At 52.4% G+C, this 20,279-nt stretch overlaps 6 protein-coding genes across 6 annotated transcripts, besides 1 other annotated feature; 3 read left to right on the top strand and 3 right to left on the bottom strand.

Annotated features, from left to right (window-relative positions):
* Nucleotides 1-20,279: part of a sequence feature (contig 1.78 659..353456(-1)) that runs on past both edges of the window.
* hmt1 lies at nucleotides 15-3,484 on the bottom strand (the record flags this gene model as incomplete). The annotated part of the gene is made up of 3 exons (XM_657029.2): nucleotides 2,572-3,484; nucleotides 1,365-2,479; nucleotides 15-1,305 (listed from the first exon to the last, which is right to left on the bottom strand). The coding sequence occupies exons 1-3, from the start codon at nucleotides 2,926-2,928 to the stop codon at nucleotides 15-17; spliced, it is 2,763 nt and encodes a 920-aa protein (XP_662121.1). The 5' UTR covers nucleotides 2,929-3,484.
* Nucleotides 5,376-9,645, top strand: ANIA_04518 (WD repeat protein; the record flags this gene model as incomplete). The annotated part of the gene is made up of 4 exons (XM_657030.1): nucleotides 5,376-5,582; nucleotides 5,779-7,029; nucleotides 7,113-7,209; nucleotides 7,331-9,645. 4 exons carry the CDS (start codon nucleotides 5,376-5,378, stop codon nucleotides 9,643-9,645), a joined length of 3,870 nt encoding a protein of 1,289 aa, XP_662122.1.
* Nucleotides 9,980-11,854, bottom strand: ANIA_04519 (uncharacterized protein; the record flags this gene model as incomplete). The annotated part of the gene is made up of 2 exons (XM_657031.1): nucleotides 9,980-10,897; nucleotides 10,949-11,854. 2 exons carry the CDS (start codon nucleotides 11,852-11,854, stop codon nucleotides 9,980-9,982), a joined length of 1,824 nt encoding a protein of 607 aa, XP_662123.1.
* On the top strand, nucleotides 12,072-13,964 carry ANIA_04520 (splicing factor cactin; the record flags this gene model as incomplete). Its single annotated transcript, XM_657032.2, has 4 exons — nucleotides 12,072-12,613; nucleotides 12,667-13,134; nucleotides 13,187-13,813; nucleotides 13,941-13,964. The coding sequence occupies exons 1-4, from the start codon at nucleotides 12,098-12,100 to the stop codon at nucleotides 13,962-13,964; spliced, it is 1,635 nt and encodes a 544-aa protein (XP_662124.1). The 5' UTR covers nucleotides 12,072-12,097.
* Nucleotides 14,479-16,728, top strand: ANIA_04521 (protein fhpA; the record flags this gene model as incomplete). Its single annotated transcript, XM_657033.2, has 4 exons — nucleotides 14,479-14,708; nucleotides 14,753-15,095; nucleotides 15,282-16,002; nucleotides 16,054-16,728. The coding sequence occupies exons 1-4, from the start codon at nucleotides 14,546-14,548 to the stop codon at nucleotides 16,726-16,728; spliced, it is 1,902 nt and encodes a 633-aa protein (XP_662125.1). The 5' UTR covers nucleotides 14,479-14,545.
* ANIA_11441 (uncharacterized protein) lies at nucleotides 19,511-19,871 on the bottom strand (the record flags this gene model as incomplete). Its single annotated transcript, XM_050611707.1, has 2 exons — nucleotides 19,511-19,609; nucleotides 19,770-19,871. The coding sequence occupies 2 exons, from the start codon at nucleotides 19,869-19,871 to the stop codon at nucleotides 19,511-19,513; spliced, it is 201 nt and encodes a 66-aa protein (XP_050467703.1).

The raw sequence follows: 20,279 nt of genomic DNA, 5'->3' as shown, positions 1-20,279 counted from the left end.
GCTGGACAAGAACTCTATGGGTGATGGAACTGTGCTTGTCGGTTTGCATTCGGACCGCGGTTAGTGTTCCGATCCTCATCGGACTGGCTGGAGCTATCCTCCGCGGCCGCCGAAGTGGATGCACTGCGCAATCGCTGGGCTCGGTCTTGCAGCACCTGAGCCTCTGCAGCAGCTTTCTGAGCGCGTATTTGTTTGCGCCACATGCTTGCATACCGACCCTTCATTGCAAGCAGTTGATCATGTGTTCCGCTTTCTGTAACCTTGCCCTCGCTCAGGACCAGGATGCGGTCCGCCGTCGTGATGGTACTCAGTCGGTGTGCAATGACGAGCATCGTGCGGCCACGGGATAGCGTAGACAGAGCACCCTGGATGTGCTCTTCGGTCTCAGTGTCAAGTGCCGCAGTGGCTTCGTCCAGGAGAATAATTCGCGGGTTCTTAAGGATCGTCCGAGCAATTGCCACTCGCTGTTTCTCCCCACCACTGAGTCGCAGACCACGCTCACCAACTTTGGTGTTGTAGCCATCCGGGAATGACATGATTTTATCATGGATACTAGATGCCCGACATGCCTCATAGACGTCTTCGTCTGTAGCACTTGGGTTGGCATATTTCAGGTTATACATCAGAGTCTCATTAAAGAGAACTGTGTCCTGCGGCACCACTCCAATATGTCTTCGGAGGGAGTCAATGGTGATACTTTCCACATCATGCCCGTCGACCAGAATTCGGCCTCTTTCAGAATTGTAGAATCGGAAGAGCAGACGGAAAACAGTCGACTTTCCTCCACCGGATTCACCGACCAGAGCAGTTGTGGTGCCGGGCTCGCAGTGGAATGTAAGGCCGTTCAACGCCGGCTTACGGGCGTCGTAGGAGAATTCAACATTGTCAAATTTGATGTCTCCCTTGCAAACCGCCAATGGTCGGGCGTTGGGTCGGTCGACAACCGTAGGCTGTTCCCTGAACAATTCCAGCAAGCGCTCCGAATTGATCAGGGCTGACTGAATGGAACGATAGAATGTTCCGAAAAAGTTGAGCGGGCCCTGCAATTGGGCCATATACGTGAGAAGCGAAACAAACTGACCTACATCCCGTTGTCCGAGCGAGACTTGATAAGCGGCAATAAAGCAGGCGATCAGAAGGCCGAGCATAAAAATGGTGTTCTGCGAAGTGTTCATCAGGTTCAGCGAGAAAAGAACGTGGTATTCGGCCCTTTGGAAGTCGGATACTGCGCCTCGATATCGTCCAAACTCATACTCTTCCGCGTTGAAATATTTCACCGTCTCATAAGAGACCATCGAGTCATTCCTAAAAGCGTTATATGAGTAAATCCAAAAAGATGAAGAGAATTAGGCTGTTTAACTCACTTCACCGCATCTTCTTGACGAGATGAATTAACCATCTGTCGCCGAATCTCCGCTCTCCACTGAGCCATACGAATAGTCACGTAAAGATAACAGAAAGTCACAATGGTGACGACAAGAGCATAATACGCGTCTAGCGCAACAAGGAAATAGACAATGGCGACACATAAATCGACTAGCATTGGAACAACCTGGAAGGTAACTTGCTCCAAAAAGGTGTTGATGGAGCTACCCTTACTAAGGGCCGAGAGAACTTCACCTGTCTTCTTCCCAAGATGGAAGTCCAAGCTGAGACCATGGACATGCTCAAAAGCAGCGGTTGAAAGCTCCATGTACGAATACTGGCTAACAGGGATCCAGAGGGTGGAACGGAGAGACCCAATGAGCCCCTGGTTGCCCTGAAGCCACCGAAACAGAATGTATAAGCAGATCTCAAACCATGGCACGCGGAATTCGTCACCCTGTTTAGATAATTTGTTGGTGATTATCCCAACTTGAAGAGGAACGAGGACATTGACGACGCGTTGAAGGATAATTAGCAAAAAGCAAACGAGCACCACCAACTGCAAACGGCGGGACTTGGATGGCCAAAGATACGGGAAAAACAAGGAATAGCCGCTGAGATATTCCCACCAACTAGTGGATGGCTGTGTCGTTGGGCGAACCCACGGATCTGCTGGCTTGTGGTCACCGTGTGCGCCATTTGTTGATCCATAAGCGTGTCCATTCTCTGTACCGGGGCGTAGAAGTCCCGTGGTCTCGTTCGGACCATCGCCGTTCATACGGGCCTCTTTTCGGGCCACAGACGGAGATCTGAGAGAACTGCATGTATAGAGCATGACCAGCATCAGCAACGCCAAAAGACGGATGCTGTTACAGCCAACGCCTGCAGCTTCCCATAAAGTGATGCCTCCTCGCAGTTTTCCGCCAGTGGGTGCTCCGACTGCAGGCTCGTGGTGCGGGCGAGAATATATGGAAACCGAAAGGGCGAGAATCACCATCTCGAGGGGCGCGGCCACTAGCCATGGCACGAACTGAGCAAACGTTGGTGAAGGGTCTGTATCTAGCAGGGATACCAGGATAATGGCATAGTCGAAGAAGGACCCCACGACGTATATCTGGAAAGCATTAGCTATACTATCAGCTTCTCCGCGCAGTGATTTATACGCCACGCACGCAGCAAAGGTGCGAAGAGAGCATGAGTCCATACCACTACAGCCTGACCACACCACCACTGTTCCGATCTGGCAACCATCACATGGGCCACGGTTACCGCAGCCTCAGCCACCAGCGTCACCAAAATAACAACAGAGAGCAACCTGAAGCATAATTTCGCATTCTGGGAGAACTTCTGGTTAGCCTTGACCACGGCCACTGTGCTCCTCGACCGCTTGGGAAGCGGACGGCCTCCCGGACCGGTCTGTGAAGCGGACGGATTCTGGTTCGCAGTCCTAGCGGTCACAATCGAGTTGGCCACAAAGGCCGCCGCAAACACGACGAGGACCAGGATCGGGTAACCAATTCGAAGGTATTCCAGCGACCCCCGCATGACGTTATGGCGAGCCATGATGGGCGGTTTCCTCGCGCAGGGTCCAAGGCACTTTATCCGAAGACCGTCGATTAAAGTATTTCCATGGCACGACGACCGCAGCGTTACTCCCAATGTAAGTGCGGTTGAAACTGGATAGCTGGCTTAGCGAGCACCGAGTGAGGCAGGACCGGATCGGAACGACTGAGGAGAGAAGGGATAGGCGACTTGGGAGGGTCTGGTTTCGGCGAAATTTGTGATGGCCGAAAGGGATCGACGGAGAAGAGCACGGTCTCCGCAGTCTAGCTTTAAATTAGATTTTTCTCTTGGGCTTCAGCTCAAAGATATATTGATCTCAAGGGTCTAAGGGGAATGAGAAGAAGGGAAGAAGAGAATTGCGGCCGAGAAGAGAATTCGAAGAATGGAATAGTACAAAAACAAGGCACGCAGAAAATACCAAGGGTGATAGCAATGAAGGGCAGAGAAGACAAGACAAGACAAGCAAGGTTGAGCCAACGAAGCAAAGACTACCCAAGAGGATAGAATGCAACGAGCATGAGAAGGAAGAGGGAAGAGATGAGGAAGAAAGTGGGAGGGACGGATACTGTAGAGGAAGAAAAGGAAGTAAAGCAATAGAGCCGGTGCCGGTATGGAGCCTGGGAATGACGGTGTGGTGCATGTGCAGCTGTGTCGCTGGTGGCCAGAACAGTTCCGGACTTGACTAGTCTGCAGTAGCTGGCCCCAGTGCTCGGTTCTGCATTCAAGCTCTCTACAAAGGGCTCTTTACATAGCAAGTTTTAGGAGCCTTAACTCCGTACCCTGGAGATCTTCCCGGTCTGCTCCTTCAACGGTGAGAATTTTCCGGAGGGATTACGGGGTGTTTTCGTTCAGGCTCAAGGGTTGTCTTCCTGCGGAGGTCGAACTCTGTGCCGTACTCGGCATATACGAGTCTTATTCCCAAGATACCCAATATAACCATAAAAAAAACAGTATTCAAGGCAATTCACAATTCAAACCATTCAAAACAATTCACTAATACAATCGAATATTGTAAATCCTAATTAGATGCAGTTTGTGCGCTTGCTCCCCCAGGATCTTGCTGTTCAGAAACCATCAATGGCCAGCACTGGTTGGAGCTGAGTGGGCTAGCGAAGGATCACGGCCCAATGGGATCATGAATCCAACAAGGAGGTCTTCTACAGACTATATGGCGGTAAAAGAGCTGACTCTCGCTCGTCTTCAGAGATTGGCACTTTGAGGCCTAAAGTAGATCCCAGGTACATCGCGATGCAGTCGATGTTGGCTGTTAAGCTCTGGCACCGCAAGCCGAGCACGGAGCGTTTCCAATCCAGCTGAGTTTGACCGTCTCGTAGGGATGTGGCAGCAGACCAGTGTTTGCCCCAGCGACAGATCATCGATATCAAACCCCAGCATCTCTTCCGCCACAACCGTCCACAGTCCGCTAGTGGTCTATCAGCTAGTCGTAGTAGCGATCAGCTCATCTGTACAATTAGTAGTCTATCCAGTAAAGTCCATCCAGTAGTATATATGCATCCAGTAGTAGTCTATCCAGCTATTCAATATCTATCCAGCTAGCGAGCGTCTACTCTAGTCTCTGGCCCGACGCTGCGGATGATCTAAGGCATGCTAACGGAGGGGTTGAGATCGAGATTCCAGGCCGCCAATCTCGCCTTCGCTCTTATATCGCATACATAGCACAAGGTGAATCTCATGATCGACTGGAGCCGGGCTTGCCATCCAATTCGCTCGCCGAATTACTCCACGTCAGATGGTCAAAACATGGGAGCTCGAATCCAGCTCAAGGCGGAGTATACTGCCGTACACCGCCGTTAGCAAGGCGAAAGCTTGGTGAAGCTGCCAGTCTGTCGTCTGCTCTGTTTGACGTTTGTTCATCCAGCCTGCATCTATCCAGGGTTTTTGAGCCAACTGGAGCTGGGAGATCCCTTCCGCATCGTCGTAGTCTCAAGCGATGTGGTCTGAGAGGGAGTGATATATCAGCTGGACACTGGACTGGTCAGATAAACCGCAGAACAGACCGCGCTCGGTATCGTAAAACGACGCTAAACCCGATCGGGTGTAATAACACGCACTGGGCAGGTGCAGTGCGACAACCTCGATTCTCGATCGATTGCCGCGACCAACCAGCTCAGAGGCAAGCTACCTTGCCTCTGCCCTAGAGCGCATCACTTCAACGGACAATCAATTCAATCCTTACTCGTAGTGCTGAGATTCTTGCCGCGTTGTCAAGCTGCAAGGCGCGCACTGACTAATCCCTGGCTACAAGACGACTGGGCCCTGGCTGTCTTCATCCCGCAAGACACCGTCGGAGTCTTGTCTCAGTTCTTTCGAACCTTCCTATGCAAGCGCATCTGACAGCTTCCAAACTCGTTCTTCACCATTGTCCTTGACGACCATGGAGCCTCGAGCTGTTTCAGGCTAGGTTCTGATGCTGCGCAAACTGAAGCATGACCGACCTCCCCCGATTGCCCACCCGCGGCAGCACTTCCCCAACTCCTCCCCCTCCTCCGCCTCCCCCGGTGCAACAGAGTCAGGCCAACAAGTACTCCCATCGTGCGGCGAGTGCTCTCGCAAGATTTGCACAGCCCTTTTTCTCAGGGTCTCGGCCGCCGAGCCCGCACGGCCCCGGGCCTCGTCCTGACGCGTCTGCTGCTGTCCGTTCTACTAGGTCTAGGTCTTTGTACAGTCCCCCGTTGCCCCTCCCTCCTTGCCTCTTGGTCGTCCGTCCACCACTCTCACACGCTGTCTTTGTAATGATTCCGCTGGTTTTAATTACTTTATCCTGATTGGATTTTCTATTTTCTCCCATTTGCCGCCGCTGAACCTTTGACGCATTCAAACTAATCCCAGTTACTCGGTAGGCCGGGCGCGTCGCAGACAGTCACCCACAGGACAGGCATCTCGATCGCTGCTCTGGATATCTCCCCGCAACGGACACATGCAGTCATTGGAGGCAAAGAGATTCTGAAAACGATTCGTGTACTGCCAGATCATTCGTCAGAAGAATTTAACCTACGCAATGCTATTATCGGCTACTCATCAACTCACCATGCTGGCGGCGGGCTTTCCGCGCGGCACAAGGACCAGCTGACGGTTAAGGATGTGAAATGGTCACATGGACTCTACGATCAGATTATCGCCACCGCAGTGGCCAATGGTCGCATCGTCGTTTATGATCTGCATCGAACCGGATTGGAGTACTGCCGGTTTCAGGGCCATAGCCGCCAGGTCCATCGTCTAGCTTTCAACCCGCACCAACCAGCATGGCTTCTTTCCGGGAGTCAGGACGCCCATATTCGGATGTGGGATTTGCGGACCGTGCCTACGGATCGTGGCGTTTCAGTATGTGGAAGCAGAGACCAATATAACAGCAATAGCGACGCTGTCCGTGATGTCAGGTGGTCTCCCGGCGACGGAGTCTTGTTTGCGGTTGCTACCGATAGCGGCGCAATCCAACTATGGGACATTCGCAAATCGAGCAGTCCCATTTTGCGGATTACCGCCCACGATAGGCCATGCTATTCCGTAGATTGGCACCCGGACGGAAAGCATATAGTCAGCGGCGGTACGGATAGACAGGTCAAAGTCTGGGAGTTTTCAATCACTGCCGAGCGCAGGCAGAAGCCGTTATTTCAGTTTAGGACGCCTCAGGCGGTTCTCAACGTCCGATGGCGTCCGCCTTCGTGGTCCAGAGAATCGGATAGCTCCGGGGACTGGCAGTCATCACAAGTAGTGACTTCATACGACAAAGAAGACCCGCGGGTTCATCTCTGGGATTTTCGCCGGCCTCATATTCCTTTCAGAGAGTTTGACAGATACGACTCAACTGCTACAGACTTACTTTGGCATTCTAAAGATCTTCTTTGGACTGTAGGTGATGGCGGCGTTTTCACTCAGACTGATGTACGGTACGCTCCTCAGGTGGTTAATCAGCGCCCAACCTGCTCGGTGGCCTGGAGTCCCAGCGGCAAGGTTCTCGCTTTTGCTCAAAAGCGCCCTAGGAGGAGCATTCGAGGTCTCAGTACGAACGAGTTTATTGGACATTCCGATGAAGAGGACACCAGTGGCGAGGCGCTAAGTCAGAGTCCTGCTGAGGAGGCGGTTGGAGATGAGCCCTTGTTTGCTTCTATCCGACCTCGCCATAGTAAGTCCAGTAGTATTCGTACGTCCAAATCGCTCGGCAGTACCCCACCGGCAGCGACAGATCTCGTCCCCATACTTCCGCTGGAAAGGCTCCTCTTAAAGGACACATCTTCCTCTTTGTGCCAAAAGGGAATGATGGTAAGTGTCCCTGGAGCTACACTTGATCGAGAAACGTTTCAATATCTCGCTAGCCAGTATTCTCCTCTCCTCCAAGGGTGGCTCAGTGGCATGCAGGCAGGGCCTTTGCTTCCTCTCTTAGATTCACTCATGTACAATGCTCAATGCGCCGAAGACATTGCATTGCCTAAACTGGCTCAGACCTGGCGTGTGATACATTACGCCATCATCCAGGAGCTGCAAGCAAGGGACAGAGAGCAGCGGCAAGCGCCGGAAAAGAGCTCTCGTAGCATCAGGAAGAAAGCTTCCTTGGAGGACCCCATAATTGAGAAGGTCCGGCCTCTGGAAGATGCGAGACATGGAAAGATGAAGACTCGCTTCTTCAAGGGGGTAATAGAGAGCGAAGCATCAAAACATTCTCACTCTGACCTTGAGAGCGCTTCAAACATGACAACGCCTCTTGCTCAGCCTTTGCCAGACTCGCCGCCCGACTCGTATGATAGTTCTGAGTCTCAATTCAGACATTTGGATGATGCTGAAGATATTCAACCTCTTCCGCCCTCGGTTTTGAGCTCAAACCAGGATACCATGGCCTCAAACGACTGGTCATCCATGTCGGACATTGGGTCTCGCCCCATCCATCAACTTCACCATCGTGAATCCAACGACAGTGAAAATGTGCGCATACCATCGGACAGTCCGCCAGCCGGCCGCAGTGGCTCACTGCACCAGGGAACTGAGGAAGAACAGAGGTCTGCCCCATTAGCAATTGCTGGCAGGACAGACTGGCATAATCGTCGGCCGCAACTCAAAAAGCAAATATCGGATGTAGACGAATTTGAGCAAAAGGTAGAGGACAAAAGGGCTGCCATCCGTGACTACAAGTACTTCCCTAAAAAGCCACTCTCTCTCGAAGCACATGCAGGGTCTGGTAAACCGGGTTACTATAGACACGAATCCACAGAAAGTCTCCCAATGTTTTCGGCATCAACAACAAGCTCACATCCGTCCAAGTCGCCGGCCACATCCTTCACCTCTGCAACTAGGCTTCATGACGCGGCCGAAGTAGTCCGAAATGGTCACGACGTTGGGTCCAGAAATGAGAAATTGTTGAGGACCCGCAGCGATTCAATAATCACCACCAATTCCATTGCAGAGGAGGAACTCGAGGTTGACGAGTCATTTGACGAAGGCCTCCCTGATCAGAACCATATCCATCTTGACAGACCATCTACGCCACCCCCCCTTATGAAAGAATCCACACCCTTAGAGTCGCTGAGCAAGGAAAATGAGGGCTCTGCAGCAACAAAAGACTGTGCTTCAGCTGCTGTGCCCGACCTTCCAGACGGTCTTTCTCGCATCTCTATACCAATACTCTCTGACCAAACGGGCAATAACCCCTGGAGTGCAGAAATACTTTTGAAAGAGGCGATCAGACACTATCATAGTGGTACACACGTCGACATTCAATCTGCTGCGCATCTGCTTCAAAAGCTGCATATTCTGATTGAGGACATCGATAATGTTCTACCGGCTGAGGAGAGCGAGATCATATTCAAAGCGTACAATGAGGCCCTGATACGCCAGTCCATGTATATCAAAGCAGCCGAGCTTCGGTTGCTCTGCGTGCCGTCTTATCCTACCGTCTATGAGTATGCTCAAGGGGACACCTACATGAACGTGTTTTGCTTCACGTGCAAAAAGCCTTACGAGAACCCCAAGAACGACAACACCCGCTGCCACCGCTGCAGCACTCCACAAGAACCTTGCACCATCTGTATGAGCCTTGAACCGCCACCGGAATGGGTTGCAGAGCAGAGTGCCTTGTCCCCCGATGCAGAACACGATTTACACCCGAGTTTTACCTCCCAACTTCTCTCACCATCCCATTCTTCGCTCAATACGGAGCCCATTCCCCATTCTGAGCTGCAGCGTATTGATGAATTCGGCCCAGAGGTCTACCGACGCGCGCGTCCCAAGGGGACTACACTTTGGTCTTGGTGTCAAGGCTGCGGTCACGGTGGTCATCTCGCATGCATAAGCACATGGCTCAGGGACATTGAAGTGAGTGAAGGCGGATGCGCAACTCCCGGTTGCATGCATGACTGCGCCCCAGGTCCGCGTCGCGAACACAACCGCCGTGTCCTTCTCGAGGAATCGAAGAAGCGTGACAATGCCAGTCGAAAGGCCGGCGTCGGCTTCGTCAAACGCGACACCTGGACCAAGGGTGAAAGCAAGGCCGTTGAAAAGGTGCGAGGCATGTTGGGCACCGGCGCCAGTGCCGGTGCTGTCGCTTCGACGGGGAGCGTGACGCCGTCTACCACCGCGGCGACCAGCGTTGCTCCCAGTGCAACGTCGTCGAATCTCATGTCGTCGCCGAAGAAAGTGCGCCTTGTCACTCCTAGTGAGCAGGAAAGGCCGATGAGAACTGGCTCTGCCCGGACTAGTTTTGGTTGAGATGTCATCCAGGTACTTGGGCTTCCCACTGTGCTTCGATGGTTTTCAGTTTCTCTGCTTGCCAAAGGTGGCACTCACAAACTATACTGTGTATATAGGGGAAAAAGCGGTACAGTCAGCGATAAGCGTACTGGACTAACTCTAGATCTTGGTTTCAGCATTAATAATTAAGATATGTACCATAGCCCATTCAGATTCATGATAGGTGTAGTCCAAGAACAAAGTATTTCCACGTAGTCTTCCACGATCCCAGCTATTTCATGACAAGACCGTATACCTGTCAGCAATCTAACTCCAGCATATCTCAGAAGGAAATCGGCTATGAGCGAACTAGCTAAAACCTTCGCTTCTTCTTTGCAGGGGCCTTACTCTTCGCCTCGAGCTGTCTCTTCAACTCCTCCCGTTTCCTGTCCGCTTTTTCTTCCTCCGTCTCCTCGCGTTCCGGCTTTGCAGGTGTTTTCAGGTTCGGTTCCTTAGCTTCACGGAGCGATGGAGACCTAGAAGCGGGTCTTTCTTTCTTCTCCGCCTCGTCCTCGGTATTGCTCTGCCTTTGGGCCGTCTCTGCCGGTGGCAGTACGCTCTCCGTTCGCGAGGAGCTTGGCGCTTCAGAGCTGTGATCTTGTACGGCTTTTTGCTTGGAGTTGTGCCCGCCAATAACGCCGATCCTACCTAGTGGCTTTCTCTTTTTTGGTGGCGGGTGCGGTTCTGGGGATTGAGATCGGAATGGTTTGCTACTTGGCTCTGGCTCTGGCTCTGGTTCTGGTGTTGCTTGTTTCCTCCTTCCTCCGATAACGCCTAGCCTGCGGGACTGCTGGGGCACTTTTCTGGGGGCTGATGTGGGGGTGTGTTTTGTCTTTGTTAAAGTGTACTGATGCTCTTCGTCTGCGTTTGCGTCTTCGTCTGTTGTTTCCTCATTGGCCAAGCTTTTTGAAGGGTTGTGCATGCCATGAGATGGAGAAGGTGATGGTGACGGTGTAGGCGTTCGTGACGGTGATGACAGGCTCGGCTTCGTCTGCTTCTTGCCCCCGATTGTACCAAGACCTTTAGACCTTCTTGGTAGGGGCATTTTTGGGTTGTTTGCAGGGTTTGAGTGAACTTCGGCCCTGTGCTTGGCTGCTTTCTCGAATTTGTTCTTTGGCGAAGTTGCTTCTTCGTCTTCTGATTGCGCCTCTTTATGGTCTTCCTTTCTGGCACAAGAGGACTTTTGTGGGCTGCCGCTGCGCTTTTTGAGTCTGGGTGGTGTTTCTTGTCGCTGGGGAAAGTGAGATTTTGACATGGAAACCTGATATTCATTAATACGTACCTCGAACTCATCCGCCCCAGTCTCGGACCCGGAATCGGTGTCTGTTTCTAAAGAGTCTGTTGCTAAGTTGGTTTCCGGCTTCTTGTCGTCGTCTGGGGGAGTAGATGTAGCATTGTTGGATAGTGTTAGGCCTTCCCACCATCCATCTGGTGGGAGTTTCAGTGAACCAAGTTGCCTTGAATTCGGAGAGCCTTCAGAGAGTTCAGCAACAATGTTTGTTGAAAATGCAGAGCCTGAAGACGATTTGGAGATCTCTTCGCGCCACCACTCCTCATCAAACGGTGCAAGTCCCTTAATATATTTTCCCATCTCTGTGAGCGTGAGACCCTTACGACCAGCGCGGATACCGGAAGCACCAGGGAACATCGCCGTCAAATCAATACCCTGGGTCTCAAACTTATCAAAGAGCTTCGAGAGCACCCAATCCTTTTTGTTGAGCTCCTCGATGAGGGATCGCTGGCGCGCTTCCTGTTCAGCCTCGGCGTTGATCAAGGGGAGTAGTAGGTGTCTCGTCATTGAAGACTGAGCTTCCTTGGAAAGAAACACTTTCCAGACAAGAGGCTCAAGGGGGGCAGGGAGTTTAGAGATCACTCTGAGCTCTAAAGTATGATCTCTTCCTCGTGTTCTGGGTTGCAGCGATACTTTGCTTCCTGGTCCACTCTGCAAACCCTCTTGTATTTTCGTTAGGAGGACTTTGAATTGGTCAAGATCCTCACTTGGGTCGATGGGGATATTATCTTCGTCAGCTCGCTTAAGAATGGCTTCTCTGTCTAGATGTTCCGACCACATAGAGTTGAGGTCTGTCATGTAGAGCTCGTAGCCGGTGGACGTGGGAGAGTACTTGTACAGAAGAGGGGGTATATCCTCGCGGTTCGCAAGATGTAAACGATGCCATTTTTTTGACATTGCTATGGCTTAGAATTGATGGAAGCCTCGGACTCCTGGGTGAGGCGATGTCTATCACTTATCATTGTTGTACTCAGTACTGTATAGGCAGCTAGGTGAGGCAGCAGCGCACGGTCCACCGAGGCAAGTCTGGCGATCGGCCTAGCTTCCGTCACCCGCGCGCCAACCTGGACCTGGACCTGGATCTCTCCAAGACCTCGCCGCACCACTGCAATCTCCAAGATTCTGCAATCAACCCCGAAAATGTCAGCGCGGTTACACAATAGATCACGCACGAGGCGATCTCGATCTCGATCGCCGCACTCCGATGACCGCTACCAGAAATACGACCGGCGATCGGACGAACGAGACCAACGATATGACAACAGCAGATACCGGGTTCGCGATGCGCGACCAGGCCAGTCTTATGCCCGAGGGATGAAAGACCAGATGCGGCTCAATCAGCTGCAGGAGGATGAGCAAGTGCGCGAGTGGGTGGCTCAGGAGGACGTCTTTGTCCTCAAGCAGGCTAAAAAAAAGGCAGAGATCCGTGTGAAGGAGGGCCGCGCGAAACCGATCGACTGGCTTACAGTGATGCTGCGGGTGATTGATCCAACGAGGAATCCGCTTGACGATGAGATTTCAGATTCAGAGCTTGATTTAGTAGACCCCGAGGGCGTTTTTGAGGGGTTATCGGAGACACAGCTTAGAGACCTGGAGAAGGATATCGATACATTTTTGAGCCTGGAGTCGAATTCTCAGAACAGGGATTATTGGAGGGTAAGTTCCCTTGTTTTACGTGTGACGACATCCGCTGATTGCTCATTGCGCAGACGATGAAGGTTATCTGTAAAGACCGCCAGAAAACGACGGCTCCTGAAGGACGTGCGCTAAACTCGGTCGCCGGGGATATCAACAAGCTTCTCAGCCCCAAATCCTACGAGCAGTTGCAGAAGCTTGAAGAGCAGGTCAGGATAAAGCTGGATTCAAACGAGCCTATCGATACGGATTATTGGGAGGAGCTCTTACGCAGCCTCACTGTGTGGAAGGCTCGCGCAAAGCTGAAGAGGGTCTATCAAGATGTCATAGCTGAGCGAGTTCGGGCACTACGTCGGCAACAGCGCGAGGAAGCTGAGTCAGTCCGTACGAAGCTGGCGCCACTGGCGCCCGTGGCCCGGCAGGGCACAGCGAAAATCAACGAGGAAGAGTTTCGTGATCTGGATCCTGACCCATTGCTTCAGATTCGTCCAGAGGACAAGGTATACGAAGTGATAGATGAGGAGGCCTTCCTCGATCAGGTGGTAAGTTACAAATATCCCTTCCACGGAGCCGCCGATGACTGATGCCGCGCAGGCGCGTGAACGTCAGAAACTGTTGAAAATGGGATATGTTCCTCTGCGTCAGCGCCAAGTTGAGAAAGCTTCGGCTCCTGTTGTGAGCAATATTACAAATGCTCCCGTCGCCAGCAACTCAACCCGCTTCTCGTCCATTCCCAACGAGGATTTCTCTCAAGCAACCAAAGCTTTATACGAAAGAGAACTTGCCAAGGGAGTCAGCGAGAACGAGGAGATTTTCACCGGTGAAGAGTCGGTCAGCACGGGTGCACAACCCCAATGGGCAAGCAAGTACCGGCCGCGCAAACCCCGATACTTCAACCGCGTCCAGATGGGATATGAATGGAACAAGTATAATCAAACCCATTACGACCACGATAATCCTCCGCCGAAGGTCGTCCAGGGATACAAATTTAACATCTTCTATCCCGACCTCATTGATAAAACGAAAGCTCCCACTTATCGGATAGAACGAGAGCATGGAAGGAAACGGGGACAGTCATTCGCCGCGGCCGGAGAGGAGGATACCTGCCTCATTCGGTTCATGGCTGGGCCGCCTTATGAAGATATCGCGTTCCGCATTGTCGACAAAGAATGGGATTACAGTGCGAAACGAGAGCGGGGATTCAAAAGCACATTCGAAAAGGTATGTTTGCGGACCCCTTCTAAGCAACACCTTCGCTGACCCACCCAGGGGATTTTACAACTGCACTTCCAATTCAAACGGGTAGGTCACTCCACTCCATTATATAACCGTTCCTACAGGCTGACAGCCCCAGATCTACTATCGCAAATGAAAGAAAGCCTATATGTGGCTCGCGCGCATTATTCAAAGCATGTTTATCCACCCAAGACGCAAGAAACATACGATGCGTAGGCGGCTCTTAAAAGCCTGCAGGTCCCGGCGTCTGTCGCGCTTCTCCGCCTTTTCGCACGGCAATACGGACGGTTGGCGCAGCGATTGGGCTAGAAACATTAACCGTCTGTTAAAGGATTGGGCTGAGTCTGGCGAGAGTGCTCGGACATATGATATCAGATACCAGAGCAACTCCGAGAGCATGGTTTCCACGTGCCTTGCGTGAATATAGAATGCTTATTTCACTTTTCAGACACCCTCCTAATTATCCTCCGATGGTTCCATCTCCGCCCGGTCGGGGACTGCGTGTTTCGTCTCGCCGGGATGGCCTCGTCACGTGTCCAGTGAAATCGCCTCCATGTGCGAGACAAAAAGCTTTCTTCATTGTTGTCTTTTATTTTATTTCCTTTTTTTTCTTCCACTTGGAGGAGGGACTATTCCGGTGCTACCTGACTGCATGCCTGTTCCGGGGTTCCGGCTGGTCGGGGAAAGCGGGAAAGGGCCCCGGCCTCAGACTGCAGGATGCACCGAAAGGGCGATTTAGGAGGTCAACAAGTCCAGTTCCAGAAGGGTCTTGCAAGGGCTGTTAAGACAGAGAGTCTGGCCAGTACAATGGCCGACCCACAGGATGTGCTGCAGGTGGCCGCCCGCTTTCCCCCCTGTCCCAGCTACACGCTCAATCCCAGTCCGTCAGGCATTGTAGACTGCTCATGTAGACCCATTGCGTAGCACGAGATCCAGCCTCTAGCGGTAATCGAAGAGATCATTGGCCGTCTGTGAGCATGATCGCGTTCCACGACGCCGAAATGGCCGTCTGCGAGGACAACCCCGGGGCGAAGGGCTTGGAGGAACCTGTCTTATTTTTAGCGGATTGTGGGAAAAAGAAAAGTAGACCCTCTTTTCCAGCAGTGGATGTTTGTCTGGAGCTTCAGAAATCTGCAGGCAGTTTGCAGCAGAAGAAGAAAGAATTGGAGCGTGTCTGTGTTGGCAGCGGCCTTGTAGAACTGTGTGGTATTGAGTGGTCACACGTAGTGGACATGACAGTACGCGAGAAGCAGGAAGCGAAAAGCAGGTACTAGACGGCTTGCAGTACTTCTCTTTCACTTCAACACACTCGCAGCCCCATTCTGTTTTTGCCTGATCGGAGCCTTATGGTCTTATATGTCTTCCTACTTCCCTTGCCACTTCTCAATTGGCCTCCTATACTCGTCCATACTCAGAAGATGCACCACTCTCTATACCAACCTTCATACTCCAGCTCCAACCGCACGACGCCCGAGACCCCCCCTTCTCTTGTTGACCAGTGGTCGGAATCCAGCTCCAGCAGTCCCGAAGCAATGTTACCTTATCAACAACCATGGGCTGTCGAGCCCGCCATGAACTGCTCGTCCTTTCAGTCCCAATCGCCGGTCGAGCCCTCACCAGACGGCCTGCCTCGTATAGTGCCTTCCGTGGGCGGCCGTCTCCTTGAGTGGCCCGCGCCTCTGATGGCGTCTAGCTACTCCTCGTCCAGGCAATTGAAGCCCGAGATGCGGCGGCTCCCTGCTGGCAAGCACCTGCCGGATTGGGCGCACGCAAAGTCATCAGAAGTAGCCTCGTTCTCCATGTACAAGGCTTCACATTCACTTCCCCCGCATTCACACTCGTCATCATCCTCTACAGATCCGGCCGCAGCCACAATATCTCCTACATCGACAAGCATGCCCTACCACTCGCTCCCATTGAGCATTGTGAGCCCACCTGGCAAGCTCGAAATGAACCGTGACAGTGCACCGACAGCAAATGCGGACGAGAATGAGGACACCAACGCAGATCCTCCATATTCGCAACTCATCTACGAAGCTCTCTCAGCCGCGCCCGGGAAGAAATTACCTCTTCAGGGTATCTATTTATGGTTTGAAAAGAACACAGCCAAGGGGAAGGATCGGAGCTCGAAGGGTTGGCAGAACAGCATCCGACACAATCTGTCCATGAATGCAGTAAGTCCGCTTTCGTTTATTTCTGAAGTGTCTGCTGACCTGGTTGACAAGGGCTTTGAAGCTGTTCGGGAAGAGTCTACGCCAGGGAAGAAGGCAGTAAACTATTGGCGCCTGACGGATGAGGCCGTAAGCAACGGCATCCAATCTACAACCCGGTATAGAAAACAGGCGAATTACAAAAAGCCAGTCACGTCGGATCCGCCAGCTCCCCAACGCCAGCGTTCTGGGGCCAAGGGAGGGAAAGCCACGAAAATCACGGCTAGGTTTCGAAGCAATGGTCTCAGCATGAATAGTATGAGCCAGGAGGAATATCGACGAGATCGAGCCTGCCGCCAAAATCTACAGCAGCCCCAGAGCCACAACCCGCGCGTGACACCCTCGCAGAGACATCTACCAAAAAGCTTTATTTACAGCCAGTATCTTCCTCGTCCGTCACCCACGACAACAACGGCCGCATATGCACCGGGGGTGATGGGAACAACATCATCCACGACACTCCCAATGACAGCGACACGTTCTCCCGCCATCGAGGGTTTCAATTTAGGTAATGTCGTTGGCTGTGCTGACGCCCCGCCCTGCACGTCCGCTACTCCCATTTTCTGTGACATGGCGGGGCCTGGTCCAGATTGCCTCGTCTTCGACACCGGGTTTATGGGGATGGACGGCATCCATTCGTCCTTTGCGGGCTCAGAGATCTCGACTACAGATCTTCATATTGGGTTATAAGTGTCCGTGAGCATGCATTACGCACGCACGTTCCAACAAGCCCTGCTCGGCCTGCACTGCCTGAGCTAGACGGGTGGCTAGCTAGGGGGCCACTCGGGTAGGCTAGATGCTGACAGCGCCTGACAGAGAGCAGCGACTACATGAGACGAGAAAAGATGGGTCTCGATGAATTGACGAGTTAATGTGAGGCATGTACGTTAGAGTCTAATACTGTTCGATAACCAGTGCAGTAGTCTGCCCACCTACCGCGGATATAGTCTCGGTGTACGGCGTTACCAGGAGCATGATCTACGATTCCATTCTCTATGTCTATCCTTGTATCTTCATGGTCTCAACGGCCCTGATCGACCAAGTCATCACATCCATGCACAATTTCCCTAGCCTTCGTCCTAGTCCTAGCTCCAGTACTCGATCTAGACAGAAAAAGAAACCATCCCTCCCCCCTCCCCCCGACAAAACCCTCTCGTCCCAACCCCGGCCTACTGCAGTGTTGGCGTCTCTGGATTTGCCTTTCTTTCCATCCACCCTTGGGGATGGGCTCCCTTTCCATGCAATGCAGTCGCATTAATCCATAGCCCGGATAAAGCAGATATCTCCAGTGCCGCAAGGAATCACGGACTCGCTCGTAAGCACTTTCTTCCATCCATTTTGGCTCGTATTTCAGTTAGGTCTGGTGATCATTATTTTCTTTTGAGGTTCACGCCTTAGTAATGGTCGCCGTTACGTAGGGCCGTGATACAGACGGACATTATTCTGCATGGATAATACTTGTAGCGCTACAGAACAGCAATGAGGTTATCCATGCCCATGCTGCCATGGCATGCGAGGGGGCCTGAGGCCCCCGAACTACAAGTTACAGCTTGCCACCTGGTCCATGAATGTATGTACGTATGTACACTATACCTAGACGCCTGGCCGGCAAATAAATCCGGAATTACGATGATCAGGAGCAGCCAAAAGAAACGAGAACGAGAGGAGGAAGGATTGCGAGCAGTCGACATTCGACAGCTCGCTGGCTCCTGGAGAATGTCGCGGCACCACTGAGGCGAGGTCTCTACCGGGAAGAATGCCTCGGCAAAGTAGCTGAGGTCCAGGGTTGATCGAGACGACGAAATCGCAAATCCGGGTTGGATGAGTCTCCTACCGGTCACGATATGTCATGCAGGGTGGACGGGAGACGAGTTGGGTAGTAGTCTGTCAACTATATATAACTAAATACCACTAAATATAACCAAATATAACTAAACATGTAATATGTATATAAGAATAAGGTACATGAGATGGTATGCTGCCGATGAAGAGGAACGGGGTACCTATATTAGGCTGCTCTGCTCTAGCTCCTCGATCCATAAGGAAGCTTACGCCTGCGTTGACAGCTAAATGGGGGAGTATTAAGAGCAGGGGTGCGGTTCGTTCGTCCAGGCCGTCCTGTGCCGTTGTTCCAGCACAGCACAACACAGCACCCTCCTTTCCAGGATCAGTCAGGGCGTCCAGTAGCAGAGCTCTCTTGGCTTGGGGTAGGGCGATAGATATTCTCATTCGATGGCGATATCCCGAGATTGGATGGTGGCTGATGGTGTGAGGGCGGCTTCAAGGCAACGCCGGTCAGGGTCGGGTCAGGGTCGGGCCAAGGTCGGATGAGGTCAGGTCAGCTTAGGTAGGTCAGCTCAGAGTTTTCAAAGCCTCGTGATATGGTTGTAAAGAGGGCTGTGAGCTCGCAGGGTCGAATCAGAATCGGAAGAAGGAAATCCCTCTGCGAGAGTGCTGACTGGCTGGAAAAGGAAGGAGGAACAGTTGGGGGCTGGTCTCTGGCCGCTGGCAGGGTTGGCCTGGCGGGTTGGAGTGTCAAAGCGTCGTACTTTTTGTATACTTCTTATCTTCTTACCTGATGGAATGGAATGGAAGGAGTATCTTGTGGGCAGGACCCATATACTGTACGCAATAGATCCAAGTGAGTGTGATATGGGGCAAGAACCGCTGAAGATCGCTCCCAATGTACTCCCATTGTACTCCAAATGTACTCCAGAGACGCCAGAGCCACCTCTATAGATCAGATCACCCGCTCGTCGACAAGGGACAGATGAGACTGAAGAAAGTCCCTCGGACGGGCGGCGGGCCGTAGGGCCCTAAGGCAGGCCAAGGGGACTATTCGTCTGTATGTAGCGTGTCAAATGCCAGTAGTGGGGTGGCTGCAGCAAGCCTGCAAATTAGCCGCAGTGTCATAGAACGCACTGAGGAGAAAGAGGAGTCGCTCCTGGGCATCTGCCCTTTGACTTGCTCCAATCACTGTGCGCGAAATCTCTTCTCTGTGGGCGTACGACTGGCCGTCTGTCTTCCCCGAGAATGAGCGGGCTCCCCCCTTCCCCCCATACGGCTATGACTCGTAGAGAGTAAGTATGGAGAAAGTATAGAGTAAGCATATGCACAGAACCTTGAGTTTTAATGGACGACTCGCCGACTCGAGACTAGTGCGTGACATTGCATCGACTATAGCCTGAGGCGCCGTAGGCCGAGGAGGCGCCGTAGGCTGGGCAGAAGTACGATCCAGCCAGGCTCATGAGCATCGTCCATTTCGTACTCTGTACTTGTAGGGTATTAGGTACCGACTGTCTTTGCGGGCCGTGCCGTTGCATCCAGGTTCGTTGACTGTTTATTGTCTTGGGAGGAGGTCAACACTGGTGGTGCTCTGTCTCGCAGTAGGCGGTAATTTTCTATATAGCCGCCTACGGTGTATGCGGTGTACGCGATACGGTTCTACGGTATCTGGTGGTCAGTCATTCATTCATTGCAACAATCTATCTATCGCTAAAGCGTCGACTCCATCAATCTTATCCCACCAATCACTTCCTGTCACAAGGTACTTCCATCCAACCACTGCGGTCTAGTAAAAAGTGAAGTTGCCTGAATGCCTTCGGAAATTACTGCACCATTGCCGCCAGTGTCAGGCCCAGCGTGCATGACATTATCTGTCACTTTGACCCGGTGGTCGTGATGACAACCCCGTCGAGACCTCCTTTCTCGCTGATCCCTGTTGCGCTTACTTTCGATAGTTTACTGTGATGGCTTGAGATTGTCGCCTTGGCTGACCCAGTACGCGGTTCGTTCTGGCTTGCGTCAAGAGGAGATAATCCCGGTTCCGTCATGATGGCTTTATGGGAAACCAAGACTCCTGCATTGCATTGTCCGGTTACGGCCGATAACGAAAAAGCTGACACGAGGATGAAGACGAGGACGACACACCGCTGTGCAGGCTGCCCACAGATCTCGTACTAGGCTGGACCCCGATGTCTCAGCAGCTCCAGTGAGGCACTGTGAGTCTCGTCAAGTGTGACGTGCGTCTCGGGCTCGCGGGCTCGACGTAGTGACTCCCGACTGTCTCGGATTAGAACTCCGTCCACCCAGCTGCAATTTGCAGAGAGATATCTCACCCAAGTTTTTAAGTTATTGGACTGGAGAGGATCGAGAAATGGGGAATCCCGCTGACTAGCAGCACAAGCATCCGGAATTGAAACAGAACAAATCTGTAATGCATTGGTGGCGAGCCCTTTCAG

Source organism: Aspergillus nidulans, chromosome III (genome assembly GCF_000011425.1).
Source record: "Aspergillus nidulans FGSC A4 chromosome III".
Taxonomy (NCBI): Eukaryota; Fungi; Ascomycota; class Eurotiomycetes; order Eurotiales; family Aspergillaceae; genus Aspergillus; species Aspergillus nidulans.
The sequence above is the reverse complement of the archived record's forward strand: the minus strand, read 5'-3'. Positions and strand labels throughout refer to the sequence as shown.